Source organism: Halichoeres trimaculatus, unplaced genomic scaffold (genome assembly GCF_033239565.1).
Source record: "Halichoeres trimaculatus isolate MK-OKI-2021-1 unplaced genomic scaffold, fHalTri1.1 fHalTri1_scaffold_2, whole genome shotgun sequence".
Classification (NCBI taxonomy): Eukaryota; Metazoa; Chordata; class Actinopteri; order Labriformes; family Labridae; genus Halichoeres; species Halichoeres trimaculatus.
In genome coordinates this window covers 21,520,811-21,535,205 of record NW_027437180.1, presented here as the reverse complement: position 1 = coordinate 21,535,205, position 14,395 = coordinate 21,520,811, and the positions used below count along the sequence as shown (strand labels likewise).

Sequence of the window (14,395 nt, the reverse complement as noted above, 5' to 3'; positions counted from 1 at the left end):
CTTGTGTTTTATGGGTAAGATCTAATACAGCTCAACACAAGCAATCAAGTCAAGCAAACGAAACATACTGTAGGCAGACAAGCAACCTCTGCACTGCCTTTAAATGGACCGAAAAAGTGTGGCTGCTTCAGAGTGAGCAGTGTTATCAGCTGTTTTTATAACAATGTGAGTATGAAAATGGACATGAAAAAAACTTTTAGTGAGTGTACTCTGATTGAGAATTTGACCTGAGATATTACTGTGACCTTTGTCTTTTAGTCAGAGTAATCTACTATCACAACTTAAAACCTTTTGTACCCATTAGTCAAATAAACCACGTAGGAACAAAGACCAGAATTAAAAGGAGAGAATTTTTGCCTAAGTAAAAAAAATGTGACTTACAGGTAGTGACTGTTCTTAGTGATGAACACTTCTCAAGACTACTTAAAACTTCTGTGAGGAGGGGAATCATGGCATGTATTTACATTTACTTCCTCAGACTGCATCTATCTATTATCTCTGCTTGGGGTCACAGAAGGACAGGCTTGCCATGATTCAATTTTGGGTTTGTGTATTTCTTGGCTTTTGATTTAGCTCTTGTCATGTGTAGGTCTTTTATGTTTATTCTTAGTGTTTCTGTGTTTTGGCTTTATCTTGTCACTGGCTGCGTTTACATGCAGACAGTAACCCTTTCATATTCAGAATACTAGCAATAACACCAATAACCCTTTGGAAAAATCAGAATATGCTCATATTCTGGTTTTTAAAAGCCTGAAAATCACCCCTGGGCTACTCTTTTTCTAACCCAAACATTTGGGTATATGCTTATTGGGATATCCCCATCTAAAGGAACATTAATCGTTGTTCTGCGCATGTTCTGTTTGAAAAGAATCTGGGTCTTTTGGTCATGTGAGTCTTTGAGTATTTTTCTGGTGACTGAGTTTTGGATTTTTGAGTTTAGTTTAAATAAAGACCTTTTTTGTTTATCTGCATTAGGGTCCACCTCTGTTTGTTTTCTGTTCTTCTGGATTCTTGACAAGGCTATCCCAGCTGTCACAGGGGAAGAGGCATGGAACACCCTGGACAGGTTACCAGCCCATCAACAAGTTAACATAATCACCTCTGAAAAAAACCCAACAGACAACAGCATTTTTTTTCTCAATCATTTACATGTTATTCCAATGTCCGTTAAATATCATTATGTGCACGCCTTAATCCATGGGATACCAAGGTGATCAGCTGAACTAAATATTATTGAACATGGAGAAGTTTAAAAAACACTGATGTGGAAATCACAATCTTTTTGCATGGATGGATGGCAAAAACAGCTAGACTAGTACCTCAAAAGTAACAGAAACCAAAAACTAACTATCAACCACATCAAAAGACTTGAAAATAAAGGTATAGAGTAAGTAAAGAAGGGTCAATGGCTAGTTTTACTGGCAGAGGGATGCAGTGAGCATCAGGCTGACCATGAGGACTGGACCACAGAGGACTGGAGTGAGGTCCTCTTCTTGGATGGTCCAGTTTTCAGCTTTGTCCACCACCAGTCTCTGTCTAATGTTAGACAGAGATTGAGAAAGGCTTACAAGCCACAATGTCTAGCACCCACTATGAAATTTGGTGGAGGGTCAGAGGATCTAGAGGTGCCTCAGCAACACTGAGAATGGACAGACTCATCTCTGCACAGCCACACATGAATCATGCCATCAGAACAGTGCTCCATGTCACACAGCTTGGTCAGGCGAGGTCAAATCCTGGTCATGGTCAGCCCGACCTCTAGACCTGAAGATGGATGGTGACAAGCCATCAAACAAAGCTGAGCTGCTTCAATTTTTGAACCAGGGGTGGCACAAAGCAGAACTGAGTCATTAGTCTACGGAAATAAACCACAAATGTCACTTTACTCGAACACAAACCCAACAAAAAGCAATAATTGAGAAACTGAAAATTATCAGTAGTTTCTTGATCTTTCCGAAGTTGTATATACAGACAACCTGGGCTGCGGGAAGAAGCTGGAGCACCCAAAGGGAAACCACATACTATATGCGCTAGAAGAACATGCACACTACTACTAGAAAGGCCACTGGGTGGATTCAAATCAGGAACCTTTTTGCTGTGAGGCAACAGCTCTACCCACTGCACCACTGTGTAGTTCTCATTAACTTTGTTATTGAAAAAATAAGGGGTTGAGTACCTAACTAGATTTACCATGCTCTGGCTGTCTTTAGCCGCATTTCCACCAAGCAGTCGGGGTTGGTTCAGTACAGTTTGGCATGGTTTGGTACAGTTAAGCCTGATCCCGTTTGCGTTTCCACAGCAAACTGTGCCCTCTCGTGTTAAGCAGGCGTTTAAGCTAGATGCTGCAAGCGCCAGCTGGTAAACAATAGTGTGATGCCGTAGCAGCGCGACACAGTTTACCCAGCTAATAAATCCAACAAAGAAGAAAAACGTGACACAGTAAACAAAGAGCATAGATGGAAGAGATGCAGCATTTCGTTCGCTCTGTGATTGGCATGTAGCTCTTTGATACAAAGTGCAATCAAGCTATGTTTCAGAGAAGTCTGTGTGCCCCCAGGAGAAATGCAGCAGCTGTGGGGGTAAGTGAAGATTCTTTTGACCAATCAACAGTCGGCAGTGTGTTTCTCCACCTTCCGAGAGCGGATCGGTTCAGTCTGACACACATACAGAAGGGTCCCAAAAAAGTAGGCTGGCTCGTCTTGGTTTTTGGGGATCTGTCCCAGGATAAGTCAGTGGAAACGCCACAAAATGCACGCCGTACCGAGACAAACCAAACCGGTCTGCTTGGTGGAAACGCGGCTATAGCCCATTGGCTGTAAAATAGCCAGTAGCCATCCTTATTTAGGTCTGCCCTCTTTGTTGTCCCTCACACCGCAAAACATGCACTGCAACAACTGAAATGGAAGCATTTGTGCTTTAGTCTAAGAAAAAAATGTCATATTAGACCTCAAAAGACCCACAGTCATCCAACAATTCAAGAGAAATGTCTTATTCAAGGCATTAATAATCAAAAGTGATGCAAGATTTGCCAATTGGGTAAGAGAAATGTATTTTAGTTATTTTTTTAATAGGATTTCTTTCTTTTAAAGAAACTTGCCATAGATGTTTTATTTACCCGATTTATTCTTTTGATAGATTTTCTGGCCTTGTCAGGTAAGTGTGGTGCATATCAAGTCTAAAATGATTTTTTTTTAACTAAAGGAATCTTTACATTTTGAACCAGCAATGTTCCTGCACAATTGCAGTCTTCACTGTATTGTTTTTTTCACATACTGTGCAGCACTTCTGCTGTTTCTAAATGAGTTTTATAAATAAAACGGAAGTGTCTTGAAGCTGTTATTCTAGCGGGGGTAACCTCTCACCTGCAGACGAGGGTGGCGATGATGACGCACCAGGCGGTGCAGCAGCAATCGGCGCTGGGCTGCTGGGAGTGCGAATGTGAATGCGAGGAATCATCACTCTTACGTCGCCGGCAGCAGAGCCAGAAGGAGTAGAATAGGAGGAAGAGGAGGTCCAGGCCCAGACACAGCAAGGCCACAGCACCCAGCAGCAGAATGGACTGAGGAGAAGAGTGACAGAGAAAGAAACTGTTACAAGCAGCTTATGTTGTACTTTCACTGTAGGCTTTATTGTTTAGTAAACAAGAGCATCATATATGAGAGAGTTGTCCTTATCTCGAGGAAGGGGACAATTTAGAAAGCCGGTTAAATACACAGGAAGCAAATTAGCTGATATGAGCAGAAACTGGATACACAGACAGACCACATGATGCAGCCTTTCCTGAGCAGACAGACACTTAGAGAAACACAAACTCTATTCCTCTCTCACAGCTATTTGAGGCCAGAAAACAGAAGCTGTTAAATGGGTGTCTGATGGATACCATGAAAAACACATTTGCACACCATCAAACATGCACACCTCCTCAAAATGAGCGGAAGGGATGCTGCTGGGGAGCTATGTGCACTAGAGACCCACCACGCAGATCACACACCCTCTAAAAGCTTTGAAGTGTAAAAGGAGGAAGGAGTAGCTGGGGCAGACACAAGAAGGAAGGAGGGGAGGACACATTTGGAACAAAAAAAGAGGCAGATTGGAGAGACAGAAAAGGAAGATGATGTGAAAGAAGATGACTGAAGTGAATAATAAAAGAGAGAAATGGGAGAAAAGAGCTGAAGGCTGTTTCACCAATATGAAACTGATTAAATCACTATTTAAAGAGCACAGGCAGTTGGTTTTTCCTCCCCCTGTGGGATTGTCTGGAAAAGTCATCGTACTGCAGGACCACGGAGAGACATGAGCACATTTCTGGAAAACTAAAATCTCCACCTGCTAAACTACTTACAACAGACAAAACGGGTACACTGCTGGAGTTCTAGTCAGACAAACATCACCAGTGGGATTCTGGGGACTCCTCCATGGATGATAACACAATCAAGCTCCACCTCTAGGATCCTCACAGACTTCCTGAGCTTCACATGCTTTTAAATGGCTCGCTTTTGTGCTGACCTAAATTTTTTCCTCACTGCCAGCCAGTGGTTTCTTCACCCTACAGCAATTTGTGCACCTCCAGTGTAAGTGTGCATGTGGGCTGGATCTGACATCATATTTAAAAAATGCAAGACATGTGAAGGCTTTTGTTTCTTAAAATACATCAGAGAGCACAGCGGTCCTCTACCCAGAGACACGTAAGAGAGGTCATATGGTTTATCTGAGGGATTTCAGAACAACACAAATCCTCTTTTTTCTTTTGGCAAAAAAAACAATTTGTCTTGAATCCTGACGGAATAAGGAGACAAAGACTGAACTGGTTACCACCAAGAGACTTTTACAACCATCCATATGGGTGTAACAGTATCTTATTTTGAAGGGCTGCAAGCTTTAAAATCACAGAGAACCATAAAAGGTTGTAAACCAGTGTTTTGGAGGGTAATAACACTAAAAGTCTATGGCAATGCTTTACAGCTCTGCTTTGAGCTTAACGATAGTTTAAACATGGTAATGTGCTTAAATCTCAAAGACAGTTGTCTCAGAAGTCAGCCTTTTGGTTTTTACAGCGAGATTTAAAAGTCTGATGAATGTGGCGCCATATTGGAAACATTCTAATTTTTCTGTCAACCAAGCTACAGAAGCTAAGGTAAGGTGAGCTTTTCAGCTTCCTTGCAAATAACGAGAAAAGCACTCAGAGAGCACAAACCTCCACTAAGCATATTGTGAATGTCACGCAACACTTTAGTCCTACTTTAATGTTATACTCCCTTTTAGCAGACTGTCTGCTACAATTTGGTGTTAGTCGCGGGATTTTAACAATAATTTGTTACCTGACAGTGTTGGAAATTATGATGAGCCAGTACATATTTCATATTCCAGATCTTAGTATCCTGAATATTGCCAGGATCTGGATCGTACTTAAACATCTGTCAGAAATTATGGTGACCTTGTCTTGTATTGTTTTGCAAAGCAATCCGACCATTTATCGTGGAGTTATATACACATGTGGTGAAAACAGCCCTATCTCACAGTGATAAAGAATCCTTTTAAAATCCAGGATCCACAAGGTGATCCAGATCACCTCCAAAATTTGATCACTTCACTTGAGTTATGTTGTTCACAAACAAACAAACAGACGGACTTTCCCAAAAACATAACTTCCTTGGCGGAGGTAAATATGCACCATAGCTCTAATGATGCTGATAAATATCATCCACACTGGTTCCATATCTTCAACACCAGAGGCTGCTGCCTGACCAAACTATTGTATTATCCCATTTATAAGCTAATGTTTGATGTTTTCAAACAGGTCAGTGTCAGATGATTGCTGAGATTAAGATCAAAATGATATCAATCATGTTTTCAGCTGCTGGCATGGCTAATAGGCTAAAAACCTAAGCATGATGTCCATTGAGGATAACAAAGGATTGCTGGTTGAATGCTGATTTTGTGGTCCCACCTCGTACAGGAGGCTCTAACATCAGTGGGAAGTTTGTTCAGTGACAGGCTCCTTCATCCACGGTGTCTCACCTTATATTTAAGTTTTTTTTCCCCCAGCTGTGGTCAAACTGTATAATCACCAGTAACACTTTGACTCCTGTTGATGTCGAAACTCTGTCTTCTGAATGTGCAATTTAAGAACTGGTGCAACCTTAACATGTACGTTAACTCACCGTTATGTAAGTGCTCTATATGTAGTGTTTTCCTCTGTTATGGCCGGGTACACATTTCGCACTTGTATTCTGATTTTTCTTATTTCTCATAGTTAAAATGTTTTGTGCCTTTTTATGGTTAGATTATTATGTATTTTTTGCACTATACACTGCCTGTTAGTTACTGTTATTCTATACATTTCCCTTTTGTGGAACTAATAAAGGGTTATCTTATCTTTTCTTATCTTGATGCAAAATGTGATGCAAAAATTCCTTGACATCAACAACATTGCATAACTAACTACTCAAACCATCAATTCATAAAAGAGCCAGCTGATATGCTGGCACTGACTTGTCTTTGCAGGCACAAATCCCTTTCACGCTGAGAACAATGCAGCCCAATAAGGTCAGCATTTGAAACATGCCAGATGTATAACCAGGCCAGCAAAGGGCACTGTTTCAATTCTGGAGGGCAACAGCCAATCCAGCCAAGATAGTGGGTCACTAGAATAGTACAGTGGATGGACTACACTGTGATTTATAATAGGATTTGACCTGCAGTGGTGTAATGTGATGTCTAAAGAGAGAGAAGAGGGATCATATCCTAAGAGCGGTCTAAACCAGAACAATTAGTCTCTGCTGAGGAATCAATACTCCTCTATTGTCTGAGGTCTCTAACAAGACTGAAGGTATGCTTTATTGAACTCACTTTAAATGTTCTTAGTACTTGAGTTGAAATGTCACTTTGTTCTCGACTTTGAGTAAGAACGGTGCAAAACAGTCTGCATTCATGTGCTTCTGTCTTTACCAAAGAATAACCTTACCAGGGAAGAGAGTCTGAAGAGCAGTACCGAGTGAGAGACAGTCAGTTGGTTGCTTTTTCCCAGACTGCTTTTCTCCAACAGGTTAAAGAAGAAGAGCAGATGCAGGGAGGAGAGGATCCTTACGGGAGATGAGGAGGGGATAAGCTCTGCATTATCCTGTGTTATTATCTATAGGCTTAGTGCTGGGGATGTTGTGCTATGGTTGAGGCATGCGGGGCTCCACTAATGCATTGTTAGATCTCTTGTGCATTCAAACCAATGTGAGGGCTTAAATGATGGGGAGTGACATGCATTAAGCTTTGTGGAATGAGAATGAAACTTCATGCTGTAAAACTAGGGATGTTTTCACATTATCCTTCCATCATGTTAAGCTTTAATATCATAGGAATCCCGATGAGGTGACCCATATCCATATCAAGCAAAGAGATGTGTATTGTTTGTTTTTTTTCTGTTTCACCAATTAACAGGAGAATTACTACTGACTACTTAAATCATGAAGCAATCTCTTAAGCCACATCTAGTTTTTTTTCTGTCCTGCATGATAATAAACCTCATACTTTTTGCTTTGTGACTCTAGCCTCGAGGAAAACCCCTTTTTCCTGAAATTTTGAGGGACATAAGTGACAATAGAAATGAGTGTACAAATATTCCAGTCAATTGACGGCAGTCCAGCAAACATTGTGGAGGGCTTGTTTGCTTTATTGTTCCCAGGGAACAATGTTTACTTTCTGTTACATTAATGAGGGACCACTGAATGTCAGAGAGTAATCAGAACCATCTCTGGACAATCGCACACAATAATGGAATTATAAGTGTGCGTTACACATGCAATTAATTGTAATCAGCTGCTGGAATTTGCAATTTATTGCAATGAAAAAAAGAATCAATAATTTGAAAACGGTCATTTTGACTGCTGGCTGACAGTGAGATCTGTCAGGTAGGTAATAATTTGTAATACAAAGACTTTTCAAACATTGTGTATGATCTCTATGTTTTAGTGTATAATCTGACTAAGAATGCAGCTCACTGAGGCTGCTCCCTTCCGCTCTCACTGTGTATGATGGCTGCTAGATTAGCTGTTAGGCTGACAAACCATCAGTGCAGATTAAGTGTGGATCAATTAGCTACTTATAAGCATGGTGAGTCTGGCTGTTGAAGTGTGTGTGTGTGTGTGTGTGTGTGTGTGTGTGTGTGTGTGTGTGTGTGTGTGTGTGTGTGTGTGTGTGTGTGTGTGTGTGTGTGTGTGTGTGTGTGTTGTGTGTGTCTGTGTGTGTGTGTCTGTCTGTGTCTGTGTGAGTTTGTGTGTGCACATCTACACTACTGGAGATCAGCTTGCAGGCTTGGAGGAGGGGCTAAACACCCAGGCACAGTGATCTACTTTCAATCTGGCCGTTTAAGTGTGTGTGTGTGTGTGTGTGTGTGTGTGTGTGTGTGTGTGTGTGTGTGTGTGTGTGTGTGTGTGTGCGCGTGTGTGCGCGCGTGTGCATGTGTGTGTGTGTTTGAGCTGACAGGATCAATCACTTCCACTTCAGCGGGTTGTCCTTGCACTCTCCCTGTCAGTGTGTTACTAGTTTGGCCTTGCCTTCTCCGCTCTGAACTTCTGTCCTGAGGCCATGACTGACCTGGAGTTCATTCGGCTGATATTTATCTGTGCTACAGGGTCAAAGGCAACAAAAATACAAATAATACAGTCTTTGTTCAGGGAAGGCACATCCTCGTTTGATCGAGTTATAAAGTGACTGCATTTGTACAAAATACCTCAGGCTAAACTAACCCTGTTAAATGTTTGAAGTGTCACTTTTCGACAGGTTACAGTGACTTGACATCGATCTGAAAATACAGCGGGAGTTACACCCAGGAAAAAATGATATTTCTACAAAGCTATCAAACTAATTATTCTTAAACAGACTTGATCCAACCTGACCTTGCATAAACGTCATATTTATCGCTATCTTTTCTCAGATGACCGTAGGTCACTTTACATACAGATTGAAAAAAGTCAAAATACAATGATCACAACAGAAAACATAAGGACGTTCAATAGAATAAGACAAAATGTTCTGATATTTAAGGATCATGCTGTCCATAAGGCACTTTGCAGTCAGGATTATCTGTGCTGAATGTTCCTCTTCATGGTGAACAAGTACAAGAGTGGAAGTGAGGTGAAATTGGTGGCTGATCAACCAAGTGTCTATAATCTACCAGTAGCCATGTATACATGGACCCAAATATTCCGTTTGCATTCGGTTTATTTGCTCAAATGGAAAGAATTTAACCTTTGTATACACCTCATTCTGAAAGAAAAGTGCCAATCCAAATGGACATTTCATCGGTTTCACAGGGGTGGAATATTCCTTTCCCCAAATGATCGAGGTTTCATGTTTCCACTCAAACAGAAAGTTGTCAGTGTGCGTTCTTTCAGCTCATGCTCAGATATGACATAAGACGCAACTAGAGACGTTCCTCAATTTTAAAAATGACGGCGAGCCGTCAGCACTGGAGGAAAGTTTGCTTTTGATCCAAACTGTGAAGAACTGAACATAATTTCAAGACTGGATGGACACTCGCAATACGGAGTATTGCAATACCGTGATAAAAAAAAACTGTTGTCCGCCGTCTTTGATAAATCCCGTGATGCTAACCTTTTTCTTTGCATGCCCCATTGACTATTCTGTTTGATTACAGCGGTGCATGCAGACCAGAGATTGGAATATTCCTTTCCATGTATACTATTGTTTTCGGAAAAGTCATTCAGAAAGATTCAATTCGGAAAGAAAAAAAATCCTCATGTAAATGTGGCTACTGATACTTAAAGAGAGTTCTTATATGGAACTGTTGCTATTGATCCCAAAACTGAGTTGAAATCTACCTCATGCAGACATCAAGTTTAGATCAGGGGTCTCAAACTGAGGTCCTGTGGGCCAGACATGGCCCGTAAAAACATTTCATACAGTCCACTTCATACCAGTGAAATGTGGCCTACCATGGCTTGGTCTTGGTACTCAATAAGAAATATCCAATGTCTGAGATGACCTTGAACACAACATAATCACTGTGTAAATCCAAACAGAAATTGAACAAAAAAAACATTTGGCACTTTGACAACATCCTCAAAATGTCATTAAACTAAGATGTCTTATTCAAAGACCAAAAGGTTGGTGTCAAGCCCAGAGTGTTTCAGGAGAAGTAGGAGAATCATTACTTCTGTCCAGCTTAAGGAGAGCTACACCTGTCTCGTATGCAAAGAGGAAGTTGCTGTTCTTAAGGAGTATTACCTCACATGGCAGTATTCAACTAAACATGTAGGGCAGTATGAAGACTACCAGGGACACAACGAGCTCCATAGCACAAGAAAGTGCTGTCAACGCAACAAATTTATTCCAGGGGGCAAGAAAGGAGGCAAATCAAAGAATATGTCCAGATTCAGTGATGTCTATCTTCAAGTCATACTGAGGGTTTCAACTGCCACCTCCCTCAAAGCGTGGCCCAGCTGGCAGAAAAAAAGCGCTCTCAGGTGTCAAGCATTTAACAAGAAAAGCCAAAAAAGACTGTAGAATACTTCATGTTCAGAAGTACAGTTTTTTGAACAGTTGTTTTTTTTTTGTCATAAAGCCTGAAGTGGCCCCCTTGGGACAAGACTGGATGCTCAGCAGGCATCAGGTAACTGGAGTTTGAGATATCTGGTTTAGACGTTGGAAATGAAGTGGCTGTGTGAAAGACAGCAGCAGCCACATGGTTTTAACAAACTGGCGCCAAGGCCAGGACAATTTCAACAAGAATTAAACAATGGAAGCTACATAAAATGCTCACCATTAATCAAGTGCTGCCTTTGATGATCTTTGGGGTATGAACTCAACCTTCTAACTACACAAAAGATGTAAAAGCAGCAATTTTTCTTTCTGATCTTTCTGAAAATTCCCTGATATTATGTCTTCCATTGTGCAAACTGTGGTAAACTATCCAAAATACCAATTACAGACTTACTTTCCACAGCTGGGAATATATGTGTGTGTGTGTGTGTGTGTGTGTGTTATTATAGGTCACATGATTCCTCTGTAATGTTCTGCAGCTGTTTTAACTGTGGCTGGTCGCTGACTCTGCAATTCCGCCATAATACAAACACGACTGCACACACACACATTTGCACACAGTAGCTATTCCACTGGCTTGCAGACCCTCAGGATAAGAGCTCCAGTTTCAGCTCCCCAGGAAAAAAACAAGACAGAGTTCTTGTAAAAGCCATAGAGTCAGCATCCTCAATAAAGTCAAAGTCATCAGGGACCAACTGCCCTTGTGAATGAATGCTGAGCAGTTTTTTTTTTTTATCCAGTTTGCTTAAGAGAAAAGCTTCTTGCAGTGAGTGAATGAGTGAGTGACAGTGTGTGAGAAGAAAGTTTTGAGAAGCTTCAGAGCTCCAGAGCTGAATACAAATGATCCAGTGCCAAATCACATCAGAAAGAAAAACACCACACAGAAGAATCTCTCTCTATTGTGTGGGAGCGTGTGTGTGTGTGTGTGTGTGTGTGTGTGTGTGTTATGGTGACGGACTCGGTGCACTGAAGGACACTGTGTAGGACCTTGTTTGTGTGTGTGTGTGTGTGTGTGTGTGTGTGTGTGTGCGCGCGTCTCTCAGCTGGATGAGTGGATGCATGAAAGCCTTTGAGACAGATATACTGAGCCAATCTAAAGACGGGCTCCAGAGAAAGAGTGAAAGAACGAAAGAAAGAAAGAGAGCATTCTTTCACAACAGACTACAGAGCCCCCTCCTCTTCTCCCCTTCCCACTCTCTCTCAACCCCCTCTTCTCTCACTCCTCCCTCCCTCACTCCCTGCCTCAATCCAATTCAACCTCCTCCTCCTTCTTCTTCTTCTTCTTCTTCTTCTACTTCTTCTCACCCTCTTTCCCTCCCCTTGTCTAGCCAGAATTAATGATTTCACCCTGAATAGAACCCTATATTCACACACACACACACACACACACACACACACACACACAAAACCCCTGAGGGAGATCTGTGACCTCACCTCAACAAACAACACTAAGTGCTAAATACGCACTGACACAGAAAGCGAATCTGCAGTATGTGACATATATAAACACAGCTTCACGCTGTACGACGGCTGTACATACAGTTAGTATATAAACATATGATGATAGGGCAGAATGCTCAGTGACATAGAAACAGCTCCGTCTGCTAAAATATGTCAGGATGTAATTAGTCCTAAAAGGGGGTCCTTAAAATTCCAGTGGTCACACACATTGACACACACACACACAAAGACCCTTAGTTAAACACTGAATAGCTTGCAGGAAGTGGCTATTTGGCAGTTTGGAAGCACCTCCCATGGCTCATGGAGCCTTCTCTCTTCTCTCGCCTCCAATCAGTTTCTTTTTATCTCTCTGACTCCTCTTCCTCCTCCTCTCTCCCTGATTCACTTTCCAGTTCCCATCTCTCCCTCCCTTGTCCATGGCTGTGGGTGCCTTCCCACGCTCGGCTCTTGAACTCACACGCCCTCCCTCCTTTCCCCATACATGTCAGCAGACTGCATTGGAAGGGCTGACGGCAGCGCATGAATGAGGATTCCATAATGATCCCATTTTGCTTCATGTCTATTCCTGAGCTGGTGTTGTTTTTTTCTCTGGTGCAGGGACCTGAAAGTCACCTTGTTTGAGGATTCAATGAAATGCAACAAAACTGGGCCAAATCACATCTATGAGAATGAGCTGCTTTCTATGCAGCACTGCACACTCTGCCAGCGCCTCATCGCTGCATGACTTCAAGCACGTTTTGTTTTCAATAAATTTAGATTAATTTTTCCCTTTCACAGCATTTTCTTCACCAATCGCAAACCCAATAAAAAACCTGTCGGCAGTGTTACGTTTCCAAAGCCTTAGATGGAATCTACATATTTCTTGTTTTATTTAACAAACAGTCCAGAGCCCATGGATATTAAAGGTACCATAGAATACAAGAGGGAAGTCCTCACATTTTAAAATCTCTGAATAATTTCATATTTGGCTTTCCAAAAAAATGAAAACATGCCGATTTGGAAAATGTTAAAAAACCTTTTCTGCCGATTCATAACTACTGCCAACACTTTTTATCTGGTAGCGAGCCATCGTTGCAGATTGCACAAGTTTTGAGAACCAAAACATTTACGTCTTTTGAAATACTCTGGCTGCATGGCACCACTTTAGTGGGCCTGCCATGCTCAGAATAATTCTTTTTAAGGTGCTTTGCTTTCAAAAGTTGAAGGTGAATCCTTAGTTTCTTTTAGGGTATAACCTTGAGATGTTTCCAAGCCATCCAAACCACTGAATGGTCAAACAAGATGGTCTCTGGCACAACAGGGCAGCACCACTCAAACTCTACAAAGATGCCACAACCCAACACGAGAGACTAACTCAACTGTGGTTAAAATATGGCTTTTCAAACACAGCCCTGCTATGATGCTCACCCAAGAAGTCCAGAGCGAGCAGGTGATGTGTGCAAAGACAAAGCACAGGTGGAGTTCAAGTGGGCAGGGTTAAGTAGAGCCAATTATTTGCAATGTGGTATAGCTTCTTTTATATGTCAAATCTCACCAAAAACTGTGTTACTCCTTCAGATTTATGCCACAAATACCAGGGATCTTGACCCTTAGGTGGAAAATTACCTGACCAATCCATAAATCGACTAAGAGTTTCTGCGCACCATTTACCCATAACAATGATGGAGCAAGCAGGGGGTCTGTGTTCAAGGACATTTCTCTCTCATACACAAACTCAGCATTGATCGATGCAAAAGGGAACCCACAACTCTGTGGCTGCAGGACAGCCTCAGTCACCACTTGGCCACTCTCCTGTGAAATTATAGTGTGGGCAGGTGGCAGGAGGTGGGATGATAAGGTGATGCTGCATGATGAAGAGGATGATGAATCCTTAGAGGGAGGCAATTATTCCCCGGTATTGGTCTTACCTTCTGATACTCAGAGTCCTCCGGTCTGAAATCACTGCTCACCAGCTGAAATTCAAGGTTGAAATGAGGCATCCGATGGAGAAGATTGACCCACCACGGCGGGGAGTAGTTCACTACAGCCGCCATGCTGATTCAGTGACCTGCCTGGCTTTCACTTCACTCTCTGACCTGATTGACACAGACACTGTTGGGAAAAATACACAAACATTGTGAGTTAAGGAGGCAAAGACACACAATTATGCAAAAGCAAGTTAAGGCCAAGTACTTTCACAGGCAAATGCACATGCATTTAGAGAACCACTCTGCCTCGGGTGTTTTGAATATCATTCATTAGTGTTACAGTAACTGGTCAAGCTGTTGGTTCAGGATTACATATGCAGCAAAGCAGCTGTCAACACAATCCAAATTCCACTGCTTATAACAAATGGAGGTGGAAAGATTAATGAACATAAGAAAAAGAGGATAATTTGTGC

The 14,395-nt window shown here is 41.8% G+C and overlaps 1 protein-coding gene across 2 annotated transcripts in view; it reads right to left on the bottom strand.

The window, feature by feature from the left end:
• The window catches only part of ttyh3b (tweety family member 3b), a 30,563-nt gene that overhangs the window by 14,577 nt on the left and 1,591 nt on the right, over positions 1-14,395 (bottom strand). For both annotated transcript variants that reach the window (XM_074687867.1, XM_074687876.1), the window contains exons 2-3: positions 13,923-14,106; positions 3,363-3,559 (exon numbers count right to left, since the gene is read on the bottom strand). In XM_074687867.1, the coding sequence (XP_074543968.1) occupies positions 3,363-3,559; positions 13,923-14,048 (323 nt within the window). In that variant the 5' untranslated portion in view covers positions 14,049-14,106. The remainder of the gene's footprint in view (positions 1-3,362; positions 3,560-13,922; positions 14,107-14,395) is intronic.